The sequence below is a fragment of the Neovison vison genome, chromosome 14 (assembly GCF_020171115.1).
Source record: "Neovison vison isolate M4711 chromosome 14, ASM_NN_V1, whole genome shotgun sequence".
NCBI classification, from domain to species: Eukaryota; Metazoa; Chordata; class Mammalia; order Carnivora; family Mustelidae; genus Neogale; species Neogale vison.
The window spans coordinates 17,675,038-17,699,671 of record NC_058104.1 but is presented as its reverse complement, the minus strand read 5'-3'; the positions used below and the strand labels follow the sequence as shown (position 1 = coordinate 17,699,671).

Here is a 24,634-nt window from a genome sequence, read left to right as displayed (position 1 = left end):
GATGTTTAAGAGGAGCTAATGAGACTTGGGTGAGCTGCAAATCATGTAAGAAATCCTGTTGGGAAGGAAATCAAAGGAATAAGATACAGGTGGGTTAGTTGATAGGTGCTTGTAAATAGTTGGAATCCAAGAAATGACCCCTTCCTTCTGGGAGGTAAAATACAAGAATATTATGTATCCAAGGTTCATGTGTTTCTGATACGCATACTGGCCTTATTCTTCAGTGTGAGGCTGTACAGAACACTTGGCTTATATGAGGAGCCAGTCAGCCCACCTGGTCAGGTACATAGGGGTCGTTCAGTCTGTTTTGTTTTCATAACAGGGTAGTCTGAAATTCTCAGGTCTGCTCTTAGAAGAATCTTTGAACTTGGATCGTGGGCCTTAGTTGCCACAGATCTGTGGTGGTGGTTCCCTGTTTGGAGGCCTCAGACACCAGAAGTTAGGAATCTTAGATTAGTTGGTGGAGACATTTGTGCTTATTGGGGCTGGAGAATAAAGAGGCAATGTGGAGAAATTTGAGAGAAACAGGTTTGTTTCCTTAGTGTGGAAAAGAAGAACATTTAGGTGCAAATAGAAATGGAAATAGCTCTTGCCCTTTGGGGGAAAAGGCGGTAAGAGCTGGGCTGTGATTTTAATGGAGAGTATGGGAAGGGTGAGGAAGGGTTTTTGTTAGACCAGGAAGATTATGCAGCTAAAGGAGGTTTAGCGTGGAGATTCATGCTGAAATAGGGATGAAGGAGAACAAGGATTTGGGTGGTGGTAAGTGGTTAGTTTGGGGTCAGGGGCCTGACCCGTGTTTCCCCGCTCCCCCTCAGGAGCGGTGGTGCCCCCCCGGGCACGGGGCCATGTACAACGGGATCGGGCTGCCGACGCCCCGGGGCAGCGGCACCAACGGCTACGTCCAGCGCAACCTGTCCCTGGTGCGGGGCCGCCGGGGTGAGCGGCCTGACTACAAGGGAGAGGAGGAACTGCGGCGCCTGGAGGCTGCCCTGGTGAAGCGGCCTAATCCTGACATCCTGGACCACGAGCGCAAGCGGCGCGTGGAGCTGCGATGCCTCGAGCTGGAGGAGATGATGGAAGAGCAGGGGTGAGGGGAGGGCTGGGGGAGAGCCAAGCACTGAGTGAGTGCAGAGCTGGGGGAAATTAGATGGGATGTAGGGCGTTTAGGGTTGGTTGAAAAGAGGCCTGTAGGGGAGGAGATAAAGGAGCTAGTGAATGGAAAGGAGTTAAGGGACAGCTCAGGGTGGGAGATGAGGAAATTGTGACAAGAGGAAGCTTCAGGGAGTCTGAGTTATTTAGGTGGAGGCACATGGGGAAAGAGGGAAGTCGGAGAGAGACAAAAATGTGCTTTAAGGGGAGAGGTGGGGAAGCAGGTACCAGGGAGGATAAGAGTTGAGGTATAAGCTGACAGGTGTTGTCATTGGTAGAGAAGAGGAAGGTAAATGGATTTAAGGATTGAGGCCTTGGAACGTATTGAAGGCAGGAAAACAGGAACTGGAAGAATACCTGGATAAGAGGAGATCATGGGTTGAGTAGGGAAGTGAAATTTTGGAAAGGGGGTGCAGTCAGGCAGAAGACCTTTTAGAGCAGTGGTTTTCAAACTTGAGCAGTGGCACCCTTTTTACACAATGTACTTTTGGAATCTCAGGAAATACCTGTTGTTGAAGTTGGGGAGGAGCACCTAGAACTCGCTTAACTTTCCTCTTTTGGCCCCTGGAGTGTGGCATGTTTAAAATCCACTGTTCTAGAGGCTACAGTCAGTGGACAGAAGAAAGATAACAGGAAAAGATCAGAAAGATTTAAGGGAAAGGCCCTTTGGGTGACAGTGAGTGAAAAGTTTTATGTGTGCATGGAAAGGGAAGGGATCCTCCTGGGAATGAGGAAGCTATAAACCTGGGACTGGGGAAAGTGCTTAGTCTAGCTTTAACCCTGAAGGGATTTGTTCTTTAGGTACGAGGAACAGCAAATTCAGGAAAAAGTGGCTACTTTTCGACTCATGTTGCTGGAGAAGGATGTGAACCCTGGGGGCAAGGAAGAGACCCCAGGACAGAGGCCAGCGTGAGTGTTTTCACTGTCTCTTACTTCCTCCGGACGCCAAGTAGTTCTTTATATTATCCTCTTTATCTTGTACTTTTCCCCTGCCCTCATCTTCTTTTTCCAGTCCCATTGGACTGCCTACAGTTGTGTGACTATCACTCTGCTCTTTGCTAACTCCTTCTGACCTTTGCCTTATTTTTCCCATAGGGTAACTGAGACTCACCAGTTGGCCGAACTGAATGAGAAGAAAAATGAGCGACTCCGTGCTGCCTTTGGCATCAGTGATTCCTATGTGGATGGCAGCTCTTTTGATCCTCAGCGTCGTGCTCGAGAAGCTAAACAACCAGCTGCAGAGCCCCCTAAACCTTATAGGTACTTAAGGCCAAGACACCCATGCCAGCTCCTTTTCTTGATTCTGAGTACTCTGGTTTTTGTTTTTGTGGGGTTTTTTGGACTGTTTATTATCAAACTGTTGAGATTCTGTTGTTTTGAAGTTGAAATGTTTAAAATTTGTCATAGCACTTAACCCTGCTTCATTTCATCTTTCCCCAAGCCTTGTCCGGGAGTCCAGCAGTTCCCGCTCACCAACCCCAAAGCAAAAGAAGAAAAAAAAGAAGAAAGATAGAGGACGGTAAGTTAGTTGGGAAGTTACTCTAATAGCCAGAGAACCAATCCTGTCGTTTTCTTTCTCTTTCTGGAAATGGAGAGTTCTTGGAAGCAGGTGAGAGTTGTCACAGAAATCAGGAAAGATGGGGGGCGCCTGGGTGGCTCGGTGGGTTAGGCCTCTCTGCCTTCGACTCAGGTCATGATCCTGGGGTCCTGGGATCAAGCCCTGCATTAGGCTCTCTGCTCAGTGGGTAGCCTGTTTCCCCCTCTCTCTCTCTGCCTGCCTCTCTGCCTACTTGTGATCTCTCTCTCTGTCAAATAATATCTTTAAAAAGAATCAGGGGAGATGGAGTTTCCATTCTGATTTCAGTTGGGGAATGAATATGTATGTTTCTTCAGTGGGGAAAGGTTGATTCTGCATTTTTGTCAACTAAGAGTTAACCAGCAATATCTTAAATTGTATTTTCTTATTTTGAGATTTGTTGGTTTAAGCTAGAGATACACTTCTTGGAGAGTAAATAAGTCTGAGAAACTAGTGTGCCTTCTATCTTAAAAAGCCTCCTTTTGGGGGTAATTGTAAGTGGGAGGGTGAGGGAAGGAGCTGAGCAGAATGACTTTGTTTTTAAACCCATCTTTAGCAGGTCAGAGAGCAGCTCTCCTCGACGGGAGAGGAAGAAGAGCTCTAAGAAGAAGAAGCACAGGTATGAGGTGGGAGTATGTGGAGTGATTGTGGAGAAGCTTGATGAGTCCAGACAGAGGTATTGGTTCATTTTTTTTTTTTTTTTTTTTTTCTTTTCTCTTCCCCTTCTGACAGGTCAGAGTCTGAATCCAAAAAACGGAAGCATAGGTAAGAGTTTTTTGGGGCATAAGGGGCATAGTGGCGTATGGAATGGTGAGCCCCATTGGCCTTGCCTGTTCTCCAGGGGGTTTCTTGGAATTTAGCTCAATTTTTTGATCTTGCACTGTTAAAAATTTCCCTGATTCTTCCCATTTCTATTTTGGTTTTATTGTAAAATGATTATTTTTAATAATCTCACTTATATTGTCAGGTCTCCCACTCCAAAGAGCAAACGTAAATCTAAGGACAAGAAGAGGAAGCGGTGAGTGAGTTTGTGTGGATTAGAGGGTAATTAATTGGCCTAGCAAGTAGGTAAAGGCTACCTGGTGGGGGATAGAGAAGAATTAATTATGTCCTTGACTGATGGAGGGCTGAGAGATGGATGAGGAGAATCCAGTACAAGTGTGACAGTGAGTTGTGGTGACCTTCCTTCAGGTCTCGAAGTACAACACCAGCCCCCAAGAGCCGCCGGGCCCACCGTTCAACATCTGCTGACTCTGCTTCCTCTTCTGATACTTCCCGCAGTCGGTAAGGGGTGGTCCAGGAGGAAGGGAGGGAGAGGGACTTGTGGGTTAATCAATTTAATATTTATTGAGCGCCCACGGTGTGCTAGGCGCTGCACAGACCATTCGGAAGACACGGTCCCTGCCCTCTAGGAGCTGACAGGCTAAAGCAACAGGATGGACAGACATATACATTTCCCCTTCTCTTTTTTTTTGTTTTTGTTTTTGTTTATTTTGTTATTTTTTGTTTTGTTCTGATGTATATGGACTGCCAGAATAGGGGGGGTGGTGGTTTGTTCGTGGTGTCTGGGGGAGGAAGGAATCCTTACCCTGGCTTCCTTAATCGGGGAAGGCTTCCTGAAGGAGGTGGGCTCAGAGGTGAGTTGTGAATGAAGTGGGTAGGGAATGGGCAGGGTGGAGGGTTTGGGGAGGTTGGGGGAGGTGAATAAAGGGGTAGAGGGAGAATGTTTTTTGGGGAACTGTTTTAGGAAGAAAAAGACAAAAGTGAATTGGACTTGAATTTCTATATGAGTGATTTGAGTGATGTGTGTAAGAGAAGGCTTTTTGGAAGAGGGTTTGTACAGTCAGAAAAGGTGGATGGGAGCTGGGGAGGGGGTATTTTGTTCTCCCCTGAGCTGATTTCCTTCGTCTTCCCTGCCCTCAATTACCTTCCTCAGGTCTCGAAGTGCAGCAGCAAAAACCCATACAACTGCCTTGACTGGGCGAAGTCCTTCCCCTGTTTCAGGGCGGCGAGGGGAGGGAGATGCACCTTCTAAGGAACCAGGTACCGCCAACACAGGGCAGCCTAGCAGCCCGGAGCCCTCTACAAAGCAGCCTAGCAGTCCGCATGAAGACAAAGACAAGGAGGTATGTTAGTGAGTTGGTGGATGTTTATTGGGTTGCAGGTTTAGGATGGGTGTGTGAAGTGAAGTTTTTGAAAATGAATTTAGTTCTCTTTTGTGCATTTCTCATCAAGTTCTTTTTTGCATCTGCACATTCTTTAAAGTTATGTTTTTCAAACCTAAGTGGTTATTGATAGGTTTTATGTCAGCATTTTTTTTACAATTTATGTACAGTTTGGGCAATTTTTTTTTTTTTAATTTAGCCTTATTCCTTGAGATCTATCTAGTTTTTTATTTTGCTAAATGCTGCTTGTAGTTAACTAAGAGTTTTCAACCTCCTGGGTTGCTGCCTGCAGTTTGAAAACACTACTACATTTGTCTTTTCAGTACCTACCATTCTGTGGTTATTCTCATTGAGCCTTAGTCACGATGTTTTCTTGCTATTACATAAATTGTTCTTTGCTAAATTCTTTTTTGTCCATTTTCCATGTCATCAACAGTTAGGTTTCTAAACAAGGTGGATCACCAGAAAAATTTGTTTTATGTTTAAAAGTGTTTATAACTTAGTCTTCTGTTTTCTGTAGTTCAGTGTCTTATTTACATATATCTTGTTCTTACATAAGTCTTGTTCTCAAATCTTAGCATTCTTTTTCAAGGGTGAAATCAGATGCCTCCCGCTTTGGGAAACCGCTTTGTTTCTCCATTTTAAAAAAGTGCCTGTGTGTGTGTGTTTCCATAGCATTTTGTTACGGTTGTTACACAGTGTCATGCATTAGTTGTTTTTATTGTGGTTTTTTTGTAGGTAATAAGACTTAAAGTGACAGCTTGTCCATACTTTTGTGTTATCTTCACTGTCTTTTTTATATGATCTTCTGTTAATGAATGATGGCCTGTGGTGAGGAAAGGGACCACTTGGTGTAATAAGGATGTGTAGAGAAAAATTTCACTGGGAAGGACATTGTGTTTTTACAGGTGATAGGAAGTTTTGGTGCTTACGTTCCTATCCGTACTTTTTTTTTCCACTCTTAGAAATCTGCAGTTCGACTTAGCCCCTCTCCGGAAAGGAGCAGCACAGGCCCAGAACCACCTGCTCCCACTCTGCTCCTTGCTGAGCAACATGGCGGCTCCCCACAAACCCTTGAAACAACCATCTTAAGTCAGGAGCCAGTGAACCCCCCATCTGAGGCTTCCCCACCCAGGGGCCGTTCACTACCTAAGTCTCCTGAGAAACCAGCCCAGTCTTCTTCAGAGAGCTGTCCACCATCCCCTCAACCTACCAAAGTTTCTCGACATGCGAGCTCTTCCCCTGAAAGTCCTAAACCTGCACCAGCTCCTGGGTCCCGCCGGGAGATTTCTTCTTCTCCCGCATCCAAGAGTCGCTCACATGGCCGGGCAAAGCGGGATAAATCACATTCTCATACGCCTTCTCGAAGGGTGGCAAGGTCCCGTAGCCCTACCACTACTAAGAGGGGACGCTCTCGGTCTCGAACCCCCACCAAGAGAGGTCATTCTCGGTCCCGATCCCCTCAGTGGCGTAGGTCCCGGTCTGCACAGAGGTGGGGACGATCCAGAAGCCCCCAGCGACGTGGGCGCTCTAGGTCTCCTCAGCGACTAGGCTGGTCTAGAAGCAGAAATACCCAGAGAAGAGGCAGGTCTAGATCAGCAAGGCGAGGCAGGTCACACTCTAGATCCCCAGCCACTAGGGGCAGATCTCGTTCTAGAACACCAGCCCGTCGGGCCAGGTCTCGCTCTAGAACACCTGCCAGGCGGAGATCACGATCCAGAACACCCGCAAGGCGTAGGTCTCGATCTAGAACACCAGCCCGGCGGGGCAGGTCTCGCTCTAGAACACCTGCTAGGCGCAGATCTAGGACCCGATCACCAGTACGACGGAGGTCTCGTAGCAGATCACCAGCCAGGAGAAGTGCCAGGTCACGTTCTAGAACCCCAGCAAGACGTGGGCGGTCACGCTCTAGAACCCCAGCCAGAAGAGGGAGATCGCGGTCTAGAACACCTGCAAGACGAGGTCGGTCTCGGTCTAGGACACCGGCAAGACGAGGACGGTCTCGGTCTAGGACACCGGCAAGACGAAGATCTCGTAGTAGAAGTGTAGTTAGACGGGGAAGATCTCACTCAAGAACACCACAAAGAAGAGGCAGATCTGGTTCATCTTCAGAGCGGAAGAACAAATCCAGAACGTCACAGAGAAGGAGCAGGTCTAACTCAAGCCCTGAAATGAAAAAATCTCGCATTTCTTCAAGACGGAGTAGGTCTCTCTCTTCACCACGGTCCAAAGCAAAATCTCGCTTGTCTTTGAGGCGAAGCCTTTCAGGGTCCTCTCCGTGTCCTAAACAGAAGTCTCAGACACCACCAAGGCGCAGTCGCTCTGGATCATCCCAACCAAAAGCTAAATCTAGAACGCCACCAAGGCGAAGTCGTTCTGGTTCTTCTCCTCCTTCTAATCAGAAATCTAAAACACCATCAAGACAAAGTTGTTCCAGTTCATCTCCTCAACCTAAAGTAAAGTCTGGAACGCCACCAAGGCAAGGGTCTGTAACAAGTCCCCAGGCAAATGAACAATCTGTAACACCACAAATACAGAGCCGTTCAGAATCATCACCTGACCCTGAGGTGAAATCTGCAACCCCTTCGAGACATAGCTGTTCTGGGTCCTCTCCTCTTAGAGTGAAATCTAGCACATCTCCGAGACGGAGCCGATCTGGGTCATCATCTCCACAACCCAAAGTGAAGGCAGTCATGTCACCCGTCCAAAGCCATTCTGGCTCCTCTTCTCCAAGTCCTAGCAGGGTGACATCTAAAACACCTCCAAGGCAAAGCAGATCAGAGTCTCCTTGCTCCAAGGTGGAAGCTAGATTGTTGGAAAGACACAGCCGTTCTAGGTCCTCCTCACCAGATACCAAAGTGAAACCTGGAACGCCACCAAGACAAAGTCACTCAGGGTCTACTTCGCCATACCCTAAGGCCAAGCCCCAAACTCCATCGGGGCCCAATATTTGTGGATCAAAGTCACCATGTTCCCAGGAGAAATTGAAAGACTTAACAGCACAAAGTTCTGGATCCTTCTCTCTGTGTCCAGGAGTAAAGGCTGACACACCACCAGGCGAGCTGTATTTTGCTGCCACCTCTTTGCAACAGAAAGGACAATCTCAAACTTCACCAAACCCTAGGTCTGATACTTCAAGTCCCGAAATGAAACAGAGTCACTCTGAGTTTCCATCTGTGCAGAGCAAATCTCAGACACCTCTTAAAGGTGGCCGGTCCAGGTCCTCCTCTCCAGTCACTGAGCCGGCCCCCAGATCTCCGGCAAAACAAGAAAGAAGTGAATTGTCAAGTCCTAGGCTAAAACCTGGAATGTCTCCTGAGCAGAGCAGGTCTCAGTCTGACTCTTCCCCATATCCTGCAGTGGACTCTAAATCTCTTATGGGGCAGAGTAGATTGGAGCCTTCTGAATCGAAAGAGAAAACAGTCCTACTCTTTCAGGAGGAGATGACTGCATCCTCTCCTAGATCAAGAGACAAATCGAGTCCTCTTCCAGTGCAGGACAAGCCTGATTCCTCACCAGTACTCAGAGAGATGCCTAAAACCCCTTCAGGGGAAAGAGGTGGTGGTGTTGGATCATCTCCAGATCCAAAAGACCAAAGTGTGTTAGCAAAGCCAGGCCAAGATGAAGAGTTAATGGAGGTGGTAGAGAAATCGGAAGAATCCTCAAAGCAGGTCCTCTCCCATCTGTCTCCAGAACTTAAAGAAGTGGCTGGGAGTAACTTTGAATCGTCTCCTGAAATAGAAGAAAGACCTACTGTGTCTCTTGACCAAAGCCAGTCACAGACTTCCTTGGAAGTAGAAGGCCCTGTAGTGCCCTCAACTTGGAGTGGGCCACATTTTTCTCCAGAACATAAAGAACTGTCTAACTCTCCCCCAAGGGAGAATAGTTTTGGATCACCTTTAGAATTTAGAAACTCAGGTGCTGTTGCAGAAATGAATACTGGGTTTTCTCCTGAAGTCAAAGAAGATTTGAATGGATCTTTTCCTAATCAACTGGAGACTGATCCATTTGTAGACCTTAAAGAACAATCTACAAGGTCTTCTAGACGCAGCAGTTCTGAGTTATCCCCAGATGCAGTGGAAAAAGCGGGAATGTCTTCGAATCAGAGTGTTTCCTCACCAGTACTTGATGCAGTACCCAGAACACCGTCTCGGGAAAGAAGTAGCTCTGCCTCTCCTGAGCTGAAAGATGGCTTACCCAGAACCCCTTCACGGAGAAGCAGGTCTGGGTCTTCTCCAGGACTTAGAGATGGGTCTGGGACTCCCTCAAGACATAGCTTGTCTGGGTCCTCTCCTGGAATGAAAGATATACCTAGAACACCATCCAGGGGGAGAAGCGAATGTGATTCTTCTCCAGAACCAAAAGCTTTGCCTCAGACTCCTAGACCAAGAAGTCGTTCACCATCGTCCCCAGAGCTCAACAACAAGTGTCTCACCCCCCAGAGAGAGAGAAGTGGATCAGAATCCTCAGTTGAACAGAAGACTGTAGCTAGGACTCCGCTTGGTCAGAGAAGTCGATCTGGATCTTCTCAAGAACTTGATGGGAAACCAGGTGCATCCCCTCAAGAAAGAAGTGAGTCAGACTCCTCTCCAGATTCTAAAGCTAAGATACGAGTGCCTCTCAGAGAGAGGAGTCGCTCTGGATCATCTCCAGAAGTCGAGAGCAAATCGCGACCTTCTCCTCGGCGCAGTAGATCTGGCTCATCTCCTGAAGTTAAAGATAAGCCAAGAGCAGCACCCAGGGCACAGAGTGGTTCTGATTCTTCTCCTGAACCCAAGGCTCCTGCCCTTCGGGCTCTTCCCAGACGAAGCAGATCAGGTTCATCAAGCAAAGGCAGAGGCCCTTCTCCTGAAGGAAGCAGCAGTTCAGAGTCCTCTCCAGAACACCCACCCAAATCCAGAACTGCTAGAAGAAGCTCTAGGTCCTCACCAGAGCCCAAGACCAAGTCCCGTACTCCACCTCGCCGTCGCAGCTCTCGATCATCTCCTGAGCTGACCAGGAAGGCTAGACTTTCTCGTAGAAGCCGCTCTGCGTCATCCTCACCAGAGACCCGTTCTAGAACTCCCCCAAGACGCCGAAGAAGTCCTTCAGTGTCTTCCCCAGAGCCAGCTGAAAAGTCGAGATCCTCACGTCGCCGGCGCTCAGCTTCATCCCCACGTGCTAAGACAACCTCAAGGAGAGGCCGTTCTCCTTCGCCAAAGCCTCGTGGGCTCCAGAGATCCCGTTCCCGCTCAAGGAGGGAGAAAACCAGAACGACTCGACGTCGAGATAGATCCGGATCTTCTCAGTCAACATCTCGGAGAAGACAGCGGAGCCGGTCAAGGTCTCGGGTCACTCGTCGGAGGAGGGGAGGCTCTGGTTACCACTCACGGTCTCCTGCCCGGCAGGAGAGTTCCCGAACTTCTTCCCGACGCCGAAGAGGCCGTTCTCGGACACCCCCAACTAGTCGGAAGCGGTCCCGCTCACGCACTTCACCAGCCCCGTGGAAACGTTCAAGGTCTCGGGCCTCTCCTGCCACTCACCGGCGATCCCGCTCCAGAACACCTCTGGTCAGCCGCCGTCGGTCCAGGTCTCGAACCTCACCAGTCAGTCGGAGACGATCAAGGTCCAGGACATCAGTGACTCGACGAAGATCTCGATCCAGAGCATCCCCAGTGAGTCGAAGGCGATCCAGGTCTAGAACGCCACCCGTAACCCGCCGTCGTTCGAGGTCCAGAACACCAACACGCCGGCGCTCCCGTTCTAGAACTCCACCAGTGACCCGAAGAAGGTCTAGATCTAGGACTCCACCAGTAACCAGGAGGCGATCACGAAGCAGAACATCTATTACTCGCAGAAGATCGAGATCCAGAACATCCCCAGTTACTCGTAGGAGATCTAGATCTCGCACGTCTCCAGTAAATCGCAGGAGGTCCCGCTCTCGAACCTCTCCAGTGACACGCCGCCGATCTCGATCCCGAACTCCTCCAGCTATTCGGCGCCGCTCTAGGTCTCGGACCCCACTGTTGCCACGCAAACGTTCTCGAAGTCGCTCTCCACTTGCCATCCGCCGCCGTTCTAGGTCCCGTACTCCGCGAACAACTCGGGGCAAACGGTCCTTAACAAGATCTCCTCCTGCCATCCGAAGGCGTTCTGCATCTGGAAGTAGTTCTGACCGTTCCCGTTCTGCTAGTCCTCCAGCAACAAGGAATCACTCTGGTTCTCGGACACCTCCAGTAGCACTCAATAGCTCCAGAATGAGCTGCTTTAGTCGTCCTAGCATGTCACCAACACCTCTGGACCGCTGTCGATCACCTGGAATGCTCGAACCACTTGGCAGCTCTAGAACACCCATGTCTGTCCTGCAGCAGCCTGGTGGCTCTATGATGGATGGTCCAGGTCCCCGAATTCCTGATCACCCAAGAACATCTGTGCCAGAGAATCATGCACAGTCAAGAATTGCACTTGCCCTGACAGCCATCAGTCTTGGCACTGCTCGGCCGCCTCCATCCATGTCTGCTGCTGGCCTTGCTGCAAGAATGTCCCAGGTTCCAGCTCCAGTGCCTCTTATGAGTCTCAGAACGGCCCCAGCTGCTAGCCTTGCCAGTAGGATTCCTGCAGCCTCTGCAGCAGCCATGAACCTGGCTAGCGCCAGGACACCTGCCATACCAGCGGCAGTGAATCTGGCTGACTCAAGAACACCAGCTGCAGCAGCAGCCATGAACTTGGCCAGTCCTAGAACAGCAGTGGCACCTTCTGCTGTGAACCTTGCTGACCCTCGCACCCCTACAGCTCCAGCTGTGAACCTAGCAGGAGCCAGAACCCCAGCTGCCTTGGCGGCTTTGAGTCTCACCAGTTCTGGCACACCCCCAGCTGCTGCAAACTATCCCTCCAGCTCCAGAACACCCCAGGCCGCAGCCCCTGCAAACCTGGTGGGTCCTAGATCTGCACATGCCACAGCTCCTGTGAATATTGCCAGCTCAAGAACCCCTCCTGCCTTGGCACCTGCAAGCCTCACCAGTGCTAGAATGGCTCCAGCCTTGTCTGGTGCAAACCTTACCAGCCCCAGGGTGCCCCTGTCTGCCTACGAGCGTGTTAGTGGCAGAACCTCACCACCACTTCTCGACAGAGCCAGATCCAGAACCCCGCCAGGAGGCCCGGGCTCCAGAACCCCACCATCTGCCCTGAGCCAGTCAAGAATGACCTCTGAGCGGGCACCCTCTCCTGCCTCTAGGATGGTCCAGGCTCCCTCACAGTGTGTTCTCCCTCCAGCTCAGGATAGAGCTAGGTCCCCTGTGGCATCTGCTTTTTCTGACCAGTCCCGAGCTTTGCTTGCCCAGACCACCCCTGTAGCAGGGTCTCAGTCCCTTTCCTCCGGGACAGTGGCCAAGACCACGTCCTCTGGTGACCACAACGGCATGCTCTCTGGCCCTGTCCCTGGGATGTCCCATCCTGAGGGTGGGGAACCACCTGCCTCCACTGGGGCCCAGCAGCCTTATGCACTGGCCGCCCTGCAGCCGGCAAAGGAGCGGCGGAGTTCCTCCTCCTCCTCCTCCTCCAGCTCCTCTTCGTCATCGTCATCATCATCGTCCTCTTCCTCCTCCTCCTCTTCTGGTTCCAGTTCCAGCGACTCAGAGGGCTCTAGCCTTCCTGCTCAGCCTGAGGTAGCACTGAAGAGGTGAGGGGCTGGGCTCTCAGAACTGTTTCTATGGGGCAGGTTTTGGGGGTGCTTGGTTAGGGGGAGGGAGAAGCCCCATCCAGAGATTCTCTGCTCTCCGAAGGAGGTGTGGGGACCTTGACCCTTAAGCCGGGGGTAGAAGAGAATGCGGGGGTGGGGGTAGTGGGAGGGGGTGGAGGAGCGGGTCAGATAAAAGTCTCCAAAGGTTCATTCTCTAGAGGATAATGATGAGTTTTCCGTCTCTACAGAGGACAGAACTAGAGGAAATGGACTTAATTTTACAGCAGGAGGGATGGCAGTTAGACCTCAAGAGGAACTCCCTGGGCTGGAAGGATCTTCAGAGGTCATCCCGTCCCTCTCCCTGCCTCCAGGCAGGACGGCCCCTCCCCCAGCCAACCCGCGCACACGCAGGGGCTTCCCAGACTGTGGCTCTCCATGGAAGGAGATCACCCTGCTCGACTTCCACACCTGAGCCCAGGGGCCTTATTCCTCCGTCAGGGACATTCTTGAGGTTTAGCCTTGATCCCTTGTGCTGCGGGCCCCAGCCTGTTGCTTGTGTTAGCAGAGGTTGGGTCAGCTCGGGGCCACTGCTCTCCAGAGAACGCACTCACTGGCTCTCAGCTTGGACAGCGCGCAGGGCCTCTCTGCGGCACCCCTCCCCCACTGCCGTTCCTCCAGGCCAAGGAAGGTAGGGTTGGGGCTGGGGCGGCTTGTCTCCTTGTGACACTCTGCTTCTCCCGCAGGGTGCCCAGCCCGGCCCCAGCCCCAAAGGAGGCTGCTCGAGAGGGACGTCCTCAGGAGCCGACCCCAGCCAAGCGGAAGAGGCGCTCTAGTAGCTCCAGTTCCAGCTCCTCCTCCTCTTCCTCCTCTTCCTCTTCCTCTTCGTCTTCCTCCTCCTCCTCTTCCTCCTCCTCCTCCTCCTCCTCTTCCTCCTCCTCTTCTACTTCCTCCCCCTCCCCTGCTAAGCCTGGCCCTCAGGTCTTGCCCAAACCTGCAAGCCCCAAGAAGCCGCCCCCTGGCGAGCGGAGGTGAGTGCTGCCCGGCTTGAGATGGAAGGGGTGGGGTGAGACCCTGGGTGTGCAGTCCCCGCCGGGAGTCTCAGGCGGACTGTGGTGTCTGGTTCTGTGGGAGGAGTTGGGCTCTCCTCTCCCCGCCACCTTCGTGGTGCCCTGCTGTGGCGAAAGGCTGCACCATCCGAGTGGGTGCTCTGGTCCGAATCGTGGAGTCCTAGGTTCCGTCCTCTCCCCGCCCCTGACATGCCGCCTGCTCCCTGCTCCGAGGTCCCAGGGATACTAGCTTTTAAATCTCCCCGTTGCTACTGCCAGGGCTCCGGTCTGGCCACCGTCATCTTCTCCCGACTCTGTCCACAGCCTCTTCCCTGTCTCCCTGCCTCCACGCCATTCTCTTCCACACGTAGCCAGAGGGATCTTTCTAAAACGCACATCTGGTTACTTCCCTCCACTCCACAAATCCTTCCGGGACGCCCTGTGGCCTGCAGGATAAAGCCCCACCTCTGCGGGAATGGCGTGTGAGGCTCTTCACCAACTGGCCTTGCCTGCCCTGTGTTCTCCTCTCCTGCCCGCCCCCACACATGCCCTGTGCTCCAGCCACACCCAGCGCCTTGCAGTCTAAGGAGAACCCCATGCCTTTGGACATGCTGTTCCTTCTGCCTGGAATTCCCTTGTCCGCCTGGTGAACTCCTCGTTCTGCAAGACTCCGCTCAAACAGCACCTTCGAGAAGACTACCCTGCCCCATATCCCCTCCCCCTGGGTCCCCAGCCCCATGTACATCGGTCCTTGTGGGGCTGCTTCCCATACACGGGGCCAAGTGGGCCTCCCTTGGCCTTCCTCCACCACCAGACCGAGCCCCTCCAAGGGCAGGGACTCTCTTAATCTGTGCCTCCCCCGCTGCACCCCGTGCCCTGCCCACTGGGGCACTCGGTGGATGGTGTGCGGGCGGATGGGTGAGTGAGCAGACAAAGGTGGGTCTGAGGCTGGCCCTGTGTGGTATGAGGTTTGGTGGTCAGGACCTGGGGGGTGGTCCTGAGTGCCGGCTGGTGGTTTTGGAAGACTGTGGTGCTATGGGGACTTAATCTGCTCCCCAGGTCCCGTAGCCCCCGGAAGCCAATAGACTCCCTCCGAGACTCTCGGTCCCTCAGCTACTCACCTGCGGAGCGCCGCCGCCCCTCACCCCAACCCTCGCCACGGGACCAGCAGAGGTAGGGCCTCCTGTCAGACCAGCGCGGTCCCATGAAGAGTTTCGAGGCCCAAAGGTGGCAGAGGTTGGTGTTTCCTCACGCGCGGTCTGAGGTCATTCCTGTGTTGTTGCAGCAGCAGCGAGCGGGGTTCCCGCAGAGGCCAGCGTGGGGACAGCCGCTCCCCGGGCCACAAGCGCAGGAGGGAGACACCCAGCCCCCGTCCCGTGCGGCACCGCTCCTCCAGGTGTGTCCTCCTGGCGCTCCAGCGCCAGGTCCCCTTCTGTGTGCCCCTGCGCTGGCTGGTCTCGGCACTGACTGTCCTCTTTTCTGTTGCAGGTCTCCTTGAATCTTTCTGGGGGGGGATTCCACCACACCCTAAGTTCTGGAGCTGCAGGGAGTGTCCCCTTTCCCCAGCAGAGCCATGGGGAGGGGTCCTTGTGTGCCCCCCTTTGAACCCTGGCAGCATCTTGGGGGAGGGCTCTCTCTACTCCCTCCCCCTTTTTTTCTTTGTTCCTGTGAAATGTTAATCTCTGTGAGTTTTTCCTGGTTCACGTTTTGGGGGGTTTGGGGGTGGGTGGGAATGAGAATGGGAGTTGTGGGAGGGGAGGATACAGTTGGGGACATCCTGGTCTTGAGTTAGAAAGGGCCTGGGAGGCAGTGATGCCCCCTTTTAACCCTAAGTTCCTGGGGAGCAGTGCTTTGGAATTTGGGAACTTGCGTGAGGTTATTCCTGGAAGGAAGGGGCAGGAGTGGAAATGAGTTGGCCCCTGCTGCCCCCCCCCAGTGACGTCGTGGCCCCTCCCCCAACTTTTCTTCACGTTTCTTAAAGGCATTTTGGTTTTTTAAAATCTGTACAGCAAGAGCAACTTTTTCTGTCAAATAAAAATGAGAAATGCAGGAATTGGGTCTATAGATGGTTTATTAGGGGTGAGAGCTGTTCTACTGACCGCCCCCCCACCCCCGTGCATTCTTATGGCCTCCGAGGACCTGTGTTGGGCAGCTGTAGGCTTCGGGTCCTCTGTGGAGCCCAGTCTAAAGCCAGTGTACTGGCTACAGCTTCCTTTTGCTCCTGGCTTGTTCTTACCTCTCAGAAGCTGCCGTGAGCCTGCCTACTGGTGGGAACTCATGAAAGGAACAAAGCCTCAAAGCTTGGGTCTCCAGGCTGAGCAGAAGGCTGGCCTGCAGGCTCTGGGTTCCTCCCAGGCCCCTGCGGTGGCCTCAGAGGGGCAGGTTGGGGTGGGGGCGGATGGCTGGGACCACAGAGCTTGTGGTCTCTGAAGGTGCCCTTAGCAGCGAGGGTTGGGTCTGGCAGGGGTGCGGACCCATCCCAGGGAGGGTGAGGTCTGCAGTGGGAGAAGGTGCGCAGAAAAAGGCAGCAACCAGGCAGACACCCAAATCTCTTTTATTGAGGGGGGTGGGCACTGGGGTGGGCCCAGGGCCCTCTCACTGCACCGCTTGTTCATTGGCGCTGCTTCCTGAGTCCTGTGGCTTCATCACATCGGGCAGCTCAGGTGGGCTGGAGAAGGGCTCGATGCGCAGAGCCTCAAAAGCTTCATCTGGTGGACAGGGGGGTTGAGAGAGCTGGAGGGAACGGTTAGCACCAGCTTCCGGGGTCCTCTGACTTCCCCATCTCTCAGAGGGAATCTCCTCCATGACCCTACTAGAATTGCGTCACCCCTAAAGCCCAGCCAAGAATGCCCACCCGCCATCCCAATGCTGGAGTCCTCTGCCTCACCCTTTATACCCACTAGGGACACTGGGGACCCCTGCCCATCTGTTCCCCACCCCCCACCCCCCACCCAGAAGCTCCACCATCTCCTTGTCCCTTTCACACCTCTCTATCAAGTACAGATCCAAACCAGACTGTTCTTCCTTGTGTAAAGCCTTGCAGTGGCTTCCCATCACGCTCTGAATAAAATATCTCAAGTCCATTGCCCTCTGTCCACCTGTCTCCTGTGTTCCCACATCAAGCTCTCTCCTGCCTCGGGGACTTTGTATTTGCTGGGCCCAAGCCTGTCACTCTGGCTGGTTGGGGGGATTCAAGGGGACAGCCCAAACATCACTCGTCCGAGAAGCCCTCCCCAGCCTCTCTACATAGACCATCACTGCATCCCAACTGTGTGTTGCTTCAGGAGCACTTACATACCGCTTTGCCAAAATGGCCTTGACCAACCAAACTGCTTCCCCCAACTGGCATAGTAGCTCCAGAGAGCCCCCTCTGGTTTCTGTCACCTTAGCAGAGCAGGTAAGCCCCACTTGCAACCTTTCTTGCACTTTGTTCCAACAGGGAGACTTCTCTCCCCCTGGCTCAAGGTTCTCAACCAGTTAGACCACTGAGGACAGCTGCCATGTCTGGCAGTTCTGTCTGTGACAACTTGGCCAAGTGGGCAGAAGGCCATCTCTCCTAGTGGCCAGAGATGCTTAACCACACTGCGGTGCACACCCAATGGCCTGACCCCCAGAAATCAGCAGTGCCAAACTGGACCCTGGAGGGAATGGTCAGCTTAACTAGTTCATCTTCCAAGCCACACATCTGCAGTGACCATTCTTGCCTTCGTTCACAATTCCATTTTTGATTTCCAAATTTGGAAACCACCCTTTAACACTTGATTTGAGCAGCCAGTTTGCGCTAGAAAGTTCTGTCTTGCCCTTCTAAAAACTCTTAAGGAAAACAGTTACCCACGCAAAGGGCATTTTTGCAACAAAAGTAGCCCAAAGGAGGAACAAAGAACATCTAGTTCGGTCCACACGGTGTCCTCTATAAAAACCAACAATCACCTGTCCCAGTGGTGACACTGCCTAGGGGCTAGTCACCCCCATATTCAATGCCCTAACTGGGGTCATGGGAAAAACAAATGCCCTCCCTCTGTTCTGAGCTCTTGGCGGACAAAACAGGCCCACGACATCCTCCCCAAGAGTCCCCACAAGCCTGCAGGAGACCCCTGCCCTTGAGAAGCCGGGGAACCCTGGGGGGAATGCAGCTGAGCCAGGGCTTCGGAAGCAGAATGGGAGATGCGCCGTCCCCTCACCTAACCCCCTCCCAAGCGCACCTCTGTACAAAGTCTGCACCAGCTGTGCGCCTGCCTTCACATCACTGAGAGGGTCAGAGGGGACCCGCAGGAGAGGCCCCTTAGATACGCATCTGACAAGCCTGGGGTGTGTGGGGGCTCGCACCACCCATTAGGCTGGCCTGGCCTGAGTGCCACATGCCGCTATGGAGTCGGAACTCCAGCCAGGAGGACGGGAGGCATGAAGTAGGCGCCCAAAGACAGAGCTGCTGAGGCCTGGCACAGTGACCCTCATGAAATCCAACAGTGGCTAAGGTGGTATGTGCCTTCCTCAGGCCTCACTACAGTTTTCTCCTAAGAAGCCAGAAAAACTTATCACCTGAGTCTATGCAGCCATCCACACAAGGCCAAGTCCACGGCTGTGAAAACAACCCCTGTTCAAGTTTCTAGAGACAATAAAATTCAAACCTCTTTTTCTTGGGAAAAGAGGGTGTACTGGAGGGCAGTGAGCCACCTCCACCCTTGGGTTTCTAAACACTGGGCAGGGGGCATGTGGTTCATGAGAGCACAGTTCCTGGGGCAGGCAGAGACCTGGATTCCAGATCTGGCAGCAGTGACCCCACTTCTCAGGCTCAGTTACTCATCCTTAAAATGGGCACAACACAAGCGTGCGTGTGGAGATGCTGGAGGGCTGTGATGGCTGCAAACACTGCCTGGCACGGTGCTCAGCTCAGGGCAGGTCCCCGCAGTCTGCATCTGGACCGCAGCTCCCCAGGGGACTGCCTCAGTTTCCAGTCTCCAAACTGGGGACTGAGTATTAAATGGAAAAATGGAAACAGAACGCAAACTACAGGACCCAGTACTCCCTAAGACCTCTGCACACACAAGCTGGTAGCGTGGCTCGGACTGTTTGAATCTTTCATGAAATAAGCTTCAATTTCTACAAACATCTCCTCTGCCTTTTTTTTTTTTTTTAAATAATCTTGCCGAGAAACAAATACACGGTCTGACTGCGCTTTGTGGCCTAGGAAGACACTGCCCTTGACGCTGGGAGGAGCACCAGCGGGCTCCCCGGTGACCCCTTCCTTTGGCTGTCATCGCCCGGCCTGGCGGCCCCACTTACCTGCTCGGAAGGCCAGCCCTACAGTGGCCGGGGCCTGCGGCCGGGCCGTCTGACTGGTGAAGCCGCACTCTCCCAGTGTCTTGCCGTCATCCAGAAGCTGGTCATCCTGAGGAGAGAGGCAGGGTGTTGGGAGAGGCCCCAGGAGGGGTGGGTCCCAAAGACTTCCCTGGTCAACAAATACCCTGAAAGTCAGAAGAGGGAAGACAGATGGCCCCACAAGTGGGGCCCAGGGGCACCCCCAGAACATAGCAAACACAATTTACAGGGCCACACACAACACTTTCCAATCAAAACTTTCCAGGCTACCACTGGGGAATCTCTTTTTCCCTTCCAAGTCTCCAAGTGATCCTAATCCAAGTCTCCAGGTGATCCTAATTTCAAGAGTCCGTGACCCAGACTGTCCACAGGCAGACCTCATTTGAATCCCAGCTTGCGACCTTGGACAAAGCGGTCGAGCTTTTTGATGTACAGTTTCTTTATTGGTAAACTGGGAATTCCCGGAATTCCCAACTTGTCCGGCACCCCCAGAAAACACAAAAGGCAGTACGTGGAAGGAGCACAGGCAGCAGGGAAGCGTCCCTGGACGCCTGGCAGGAGGGGCTTTCAGAGACAAACCCAGGCTCGGTCTGGAATCAGAGGCCAGTTTCCCACTTCCCACTCTCCAGCGAGAGTCAGACCAGGGCCCCCAGGTGAAGGGCGCCATGCTGCTGGACGCCCGAATCGGGCCAAGAGGACGGACTGCCCCATGGAAACCCGAAGCCCCAAGCCATCTTCGCTACTTAACTGCAGTGGGTTTGAGGGGGGAAGGACGGGCTTTCAGAGCACCGGCAGGAGCGTGGGGACAATGCGCTCGTTGGCGGAGGCCTGCTGGGCCGCTATTCACTCCGACCCCCTTGGCTTGTCGACAGTAAGGAGTGGGGCTGAAGGGGTGCGCTTCCGACAGGCCCAGGGGCCCTAAAGGCAACGGGGTTCAAACCCCGGCTCTGCCCCTGACCTTGGGCTCGCGGCCGCCTCGCCCAGCCTCAGTTTCCCCAGCCCTCCGCCGCGGGGATGAGACGCGCTGCCGAGCCCCCGCGCGACCCCCGGGGCCGCCCCTCCACCGAGCGCCGGCGCCGCCTCGCCTCCACGCGGGGGAGTTCCGGCCACTGTTTACACCAACGACACGGCCGCCGCGCAGCGCCCGTCCCCGCCCGCCCGGGGCCGCACCTTGTACAGCCGCTGCTCGTCGGGCGGCCGCTTGAGGATGCCCTCGACGATGCGCTTCAGCTCGAACACGGTACTCGACTCCTTGGCGTCCGTGAAGATGGTGGTCTTGTGGCGCCGGATCATGAGGAACACGTCCTGGGGTCGGCGGGCCGGCGTGAGCGCCGAGCCCGGCCCCCCCGCTCCCCCGCCGCCGGCCGTCCCCACCCCCACCCCAACCCCGCGCGGCCCGCCGCCCCCCGTCGACCCCCGCCGGCCCGGCCCGCCGCCCCTCCCCCCGCACCCGCTCACCATCGCGGCTGCTGCCTGTACCCCCTCGACGCGCCGGCGCGGCCACGCTCCGCCCCGTTCCCGGCAGCCCGCGCGGCTCGCCCCAGCGTGCCTCGCGCCCCGCCCCAGCGTGCCTCGCGCCCTGCGGCGGCGGCGGCGTCGGGGCTGTCTCCACCGCCACCGCCGTCGCCACCGCCGTCGCCGCCGCCATTTTAAGTGATGCGAGCCCGCCGCTCGATCTGACTGCATGTCTGGCCGCCATCTCGGCGCCGTGGCCTGGTGGGCGTGCGGCCGGGGCCCCGCGCGGCAGGTGGCGGCGCCATCTTGGGAGTGGCAAAGCTGAGCCCCACCCCCACCCCTCCGGTAGCATTGAGGGGGTGGTCTGGACGCAGCATCGGCCCGATGGCTGGGAACGTTGGGGACTGACGTGGCGAGTGTATAGTAGCCCCACATCCCAGGGAGGGCCAGTGAATGTTGTGTATCTTGGTCATCGGGGTGCAGGACTTCGCGTCTCAACGAAACCATCTGGGCTGGTGTGTGTGGGGAGGGAGGTCTCCTAATTGAGGGGCTCCCTGGCCGCCATTTTGAGGGGGTGATAATTCTGGCTCTTCCGGCTGCCCCTATGGGTGGGCTGTTCCCATTTCCACGGCCAGCCTTGCCTGGGCTTTGTGGCCGGGAAGGACCCTAGGAAGCTGTCCGTGTGTGTTGGGGGAGGAGGTGGGCTGGGGGAACTCCCAGGGAAAATGTCCTAAGGTTCCAGGGGACTGCGTGGCTAGGTAGGTTTAGGTCTGTCTTCTGCTCGGGTCATGATCCTAGGGTCCTGGGATCCAGACCCCGCATTGGGCTCTTTGCTCAGCGGGGAGTCTGCTGCCTCCGCAGTCTCCCCCTGCTCTCTCGCATGCTCGCTCGCTCTTTGACAAATAAAATCCTTTTAAAAAATGCCCTAAGCCTTTGCCAAAGTTGGTGCTCGCTGCCCAGGGGAGGAGGGAGGAGGAGCCCCACAGCCCAGGGGCCTTGGCTGGCTCCGTGCACTGGGGTTCTGGAAGAACCCCTAGACTTGGTTTCCCGGGCTGGCTGTCCTTGCAGGGGGCTTCCCTATCAACAGAGCAGGCCTTGTCCTTGGGTCACTGTCCTGTCTTGCCCCAGGTAGCACTTACACTAAAGCAAAGGCAAGACGTGTTGTCTCTCCCGTAGCCAGTACTGGGAGGGACAGCGCCTCGGCTGGGTCGCTCACGGCTCGTGTCCCCCATGCCGGGGCACCCAGGGAGCCGGTGGGTGGCCCTGCATGCCAAACAGCGCTGCCGATGTTGGGGGCTGCGATGTGAATGACGACTCTTGAGAGTGGTTAGAAGCTGAACCTGCTGCTGCCTTGGCCATGAATCAAGCTGGTGACTAACAACTATTACCCTTAAGAAAATAAAGCTGCCGTTATTTTACCAGCGAAACTGGGCTTACCTGGGGAAAGCGGAGAATTACAAACCGGGACGAGCAAGCTGCCGCAAAACCGAGGGAGAGAAACTCTGGTAACAGAGGAAAGGCGAAACCGGGAGGGCTGTTGCAAACGAAAAAGTTAACTGGAATAAAGTGAGTTCTAGTAGTGGCTTCTCATTGGCTGGTCTGTTGCCTTCCTCCAGCTGGGGTGGTCAGGTAGCGTGCACCTGCCCCGGGGTGCGACTCTCCCCGTGGGGGCCGCGGTTGATGAGTGAGAAAGGTGACAGCGCCCCCTGCTGGCCTCCCGGCTGCGTTCTAAACTAGGTTTCCTTTGACTAATTTTCCCCAGGCTGGGCTTGGTGTTCAGACCACCGGGGGATTCATTCAAATCCTCCGTCCCGGTGCAGCCTATGCCGCTTTGGGCAGTTAAGGTCATGAAAGCCCAGTTTCCTCGTCTTTAAGAGGAGAGAAGAGCTGTTTATAAAGTTCATGGATTTTCGCCAAGAATCGGTACTGGGGGTACCTGGGGGTCTCGGTTGAGCGTCTGCCTTTGGCTGGGGTGGTGATCCCCCAGGGCCTGGGATAGAGCCCCACATTGGGCTCCCTGCTCATTGGGCTCTCTGCTCAGCGGGCAGCCTGCTTCTTCTGCCCCTCCCCCCTGCTCATATTCTCTAATAAAATCTTTTTAAAGAATTGGTACTCAGTGGGTGTTTCTAAAACTATTACCAAAATTATTATTTTTGACTTCTAGCCTCTCCCTTCTCCAGAGCCCCCTGAAGTCCTTTCCCCTCCTGTGACTCTTCCCTCCCTGATCCAGTGGCTGTGGCTCCCTGCTAACTCCCCCACCCCCCTGGTGATCTGAGGAGGCTGTGGCCTGTCCTTGGCTCAGGCCAAAGATTTCCATCTTAATCTCAGCCTCTTTGTGTATAGAGATTTGGGGGCGTTAAATCCTGTACTGCTGAGGAAGGAGAGCACGCGGCAGGGAAGGCGTGGGGACTGTGGGGACCGTGGGGGCCAAGAAGGTTCTCAGTGGCATCCAGCCGATGTCCCGGAATGAGACAGGGAAAGATGGAAGCCCAGAGGTGTGGGGAAAGGAGGGGCCACCTCTCCACTCACCATGTTCTGTCCCAGCTGCACCTTGGCCCATTGTCCCTAACGTGTGCACTCTTGCCACCTAGACACCTGCTTTATTAGGTTTGTCCCGGCCGGTGTCACAGCTCAGGATACCTACTGGGAGTCACCCTGAGTGGGCCCACACTCCATCCCTCCAAAGATCATGTCTGTCTCTGCCCACCCTCCAACAGGCCGTTTGGGTTCAAACATCAGCTTAGTAACAAGGCCCTGAGCCTTAACCTGCTTTCCCATCCACGAAGGGGATACACAGTTGGACTCTGCAGGGCACTTGGGGGCGTTACGGAACTAACACACACACAGCCCAGTGCTGGGGTTTGGGTGATGACTGGTGTCTGATTACAGCGCTCCCCGCTGTGAGAGGTCACCCAGCCTAGGGGAGGTGGTGAGGAGGGTGGGGGGGCCTGCCCAACATGCCCCTTACCCTCTCTGGGCCTGTCCCCCCGTTGGCGAAAGTGAACAAGAGTTCACTTTCTGAACTTAGTGTTCTTAGCGCAGCCAGGACATGCCCAGCAGGTGAGGGCCTTAGCCGTCTTCTCAGCCCTCCCAGCCGCCATGAGAGGGCGAGCAGCATCAAGTCAGAAGACAGAAGGGGAAACCGAGGCCACGTCAGCGGTCTTGGGAGGGCCTAGGCCCTCGGGCTGAAGCATCACCAGCTGGAGCAGCAGGGCAGCTGGGAAATGCCTGCCTTACAGGGGAGCCCAGCGTCCCCCTTGCTCGGGACTCCCCAGGACCACCCTGGGCGACCTGGTGCTTCCCTCCCGGGGGCACAGCCTCCAGGCCTGTCACCTAGCAGGTCACATCACCCCCCACACCCCCCAGCATCCCCACTGACCTTGCGGACAGATGCACAGCAGGAAGGAGCTGACAGAAGGTGGGCCCCTGGAGCCCCTGTGCTGTGGGGAAGCAAGCAGAGAGAGTAAAGGGGATTGGAACCTCTGCCCTCCCATCCCCAGCTGCCTACAGAGTCAGACCACCTGGGCCAATCCCAGCCTACCATCTACCCGTTGCGTGACTTGGAGCCTCAGTTTTCTCGTCTGGCTGATGGGCATCAGGTGATTTCCCACGCGGTGGTGCAGCAGAGCCCTCCGCGTGGCATCTGGTAGGGGCTTCATGAGCAGCAGCTGATGTGTTCATCTGTGCGGACCCCTCCCCTCCAGCCCAGGTCCCGCCCCTCCAACTCCAGACACTCCCATTGAGCTCCCGGGTTACCCTTCTGAAACATGGGGCCCTCTGAGTGCGGACTCACTCCTCCAATCGCAGCAAGTCCACGGCTGAGGCAGACCGGCTCCCAGCCCCTGGCTTGTGCCCATCTCAGCGCTTCGGGAGGCATCCTGGGGAAGGTCCCTTAGCTGGCTACAGGCTGAGGGAGGGAGCGAGGATGGCCAGCATCACCCAGCAGGGTGTCCCCTTGCGGACGTGCCCATAGCCATGCCCCATTCTGGACACCCTGCTCCCTGTTAACCATCCCCCAAGGACAGTGGAGCAGCGCTTCCTTGGACGGATGGCCCTCGGCCTCCGGGAGAATGCAGTCTGGAGCCCCCTTGTGGCCCAAGTCTGTGGGCCCAACCTGCCTGCCCGGCCTGGAGCGCCTACCTTTTCTCCTGGGAGGGAAAGGAGGAGGCGAGCATCGGGCCTGCGCTCCCCTTCAACCCCTGGGGCTGCATCTTTGATGATGGCCTCCTCCAGGTCTCCTGGCCCCACTGACCCTGTTAGCCCCAAA

The 24,634-nt window shown here is 54.8% G+C and overlaps 2 protein-coding genes across 13 annotated transcripts; one reads left to right on the top strand and one right to left on the bottom strand.

Moving 5' to 3' along the window:
- Window positions 1–815: 815 nt before the first annotated feature.
- Window positions 816–15,646, top strand: SRRM2 (serine/arginine repetitive matrix 2). Of its 11 annotated transcripts, none has more exons than XM_044232606.1 (14): window positions 816–1,087; window positions 1,951–2,058; window positions 2,245–2,409; window positions 2,591–2,668; window positions 3,285–3,344; window positions 3,458–3,490; window positions 3,693–3,743; window positions 3,917–4,009; window positions 4,662–4,851; window positions 5,856–12,547; window positions 13,291–13,575; window positions 14,653–14,766; window positions 14,879–14,989; window positions 15,082–15,646. In XM_044232606.1, the coding sequence occupies exons 1-14, from the start codon at window positions 846–848 to the stop codon at window positions 15,089–15,091; spliced, it is 8,232 nt and encodes a 2,743-aa protein (XP_044088541.1). In that variant the 5' UTR covers window positions 816–845; the 3' UTR covers window positions 15,092–15,646. The 11 variants fall into 11 exon arrangements, 9 of the variants coding, with proteins under 9 accessions (XP_044088541.1, XP_044088540.1, XP_044088539.1 ...); XM_044232605.1 differs by having other exon boundaries at window positions 3,282–3,344; window positions 14,882–14,989; XM_044232604.1 differs by having other exon boundaries at window positions 3,282–3,344.
- Window positions 15,647–16,131: 485 nt separating this feature from the next.
- On the bottom strand, window positions 16,132–24,557 carry ELOB (elongin B). Of its 2 annotated transcripts, XM_044232615.1 has the most exons (8): window positions 24,508–24,557; window positions 24,161–24,245; window positions 23,909–24,020; window positions 23,747–23,807; window positions 21,805–21,901; window positions 20,083–20,217; window positions 18,877–18,982; window positions 16,132–16,301 (listed from the first exon to the last, which is right to left on the bottom strand). In XM_044232615.1, exons 1-8 carry the CDS (start codon window positions 24,540–24,542, stop codon window positions 16,189–16,191), a joined length of 744 nt encoding a protein of 247 aa, XP_044088550.1. In that variant the 5' UTR covers window positions 24,543–24,557; the 3' UTR covers window positions 16,132–16,188. The 2 variants fall into 2 exon arrangements, with proteins under 2 accessions (XP_044088550.1, XP_044088551.1); XM_044232616.1 differs by lacking the exons at window positions 21,805–21,901; window positions 23,747–23,807; window positions 23,909–24,020; window positions 24,161–24,245; window positions 24,508–24,557 and adding an exon at window positions 20,371–20,429.
- Between the last annotated feature and the right edge of the window lie 77 nt (window positions 24,558–24,634).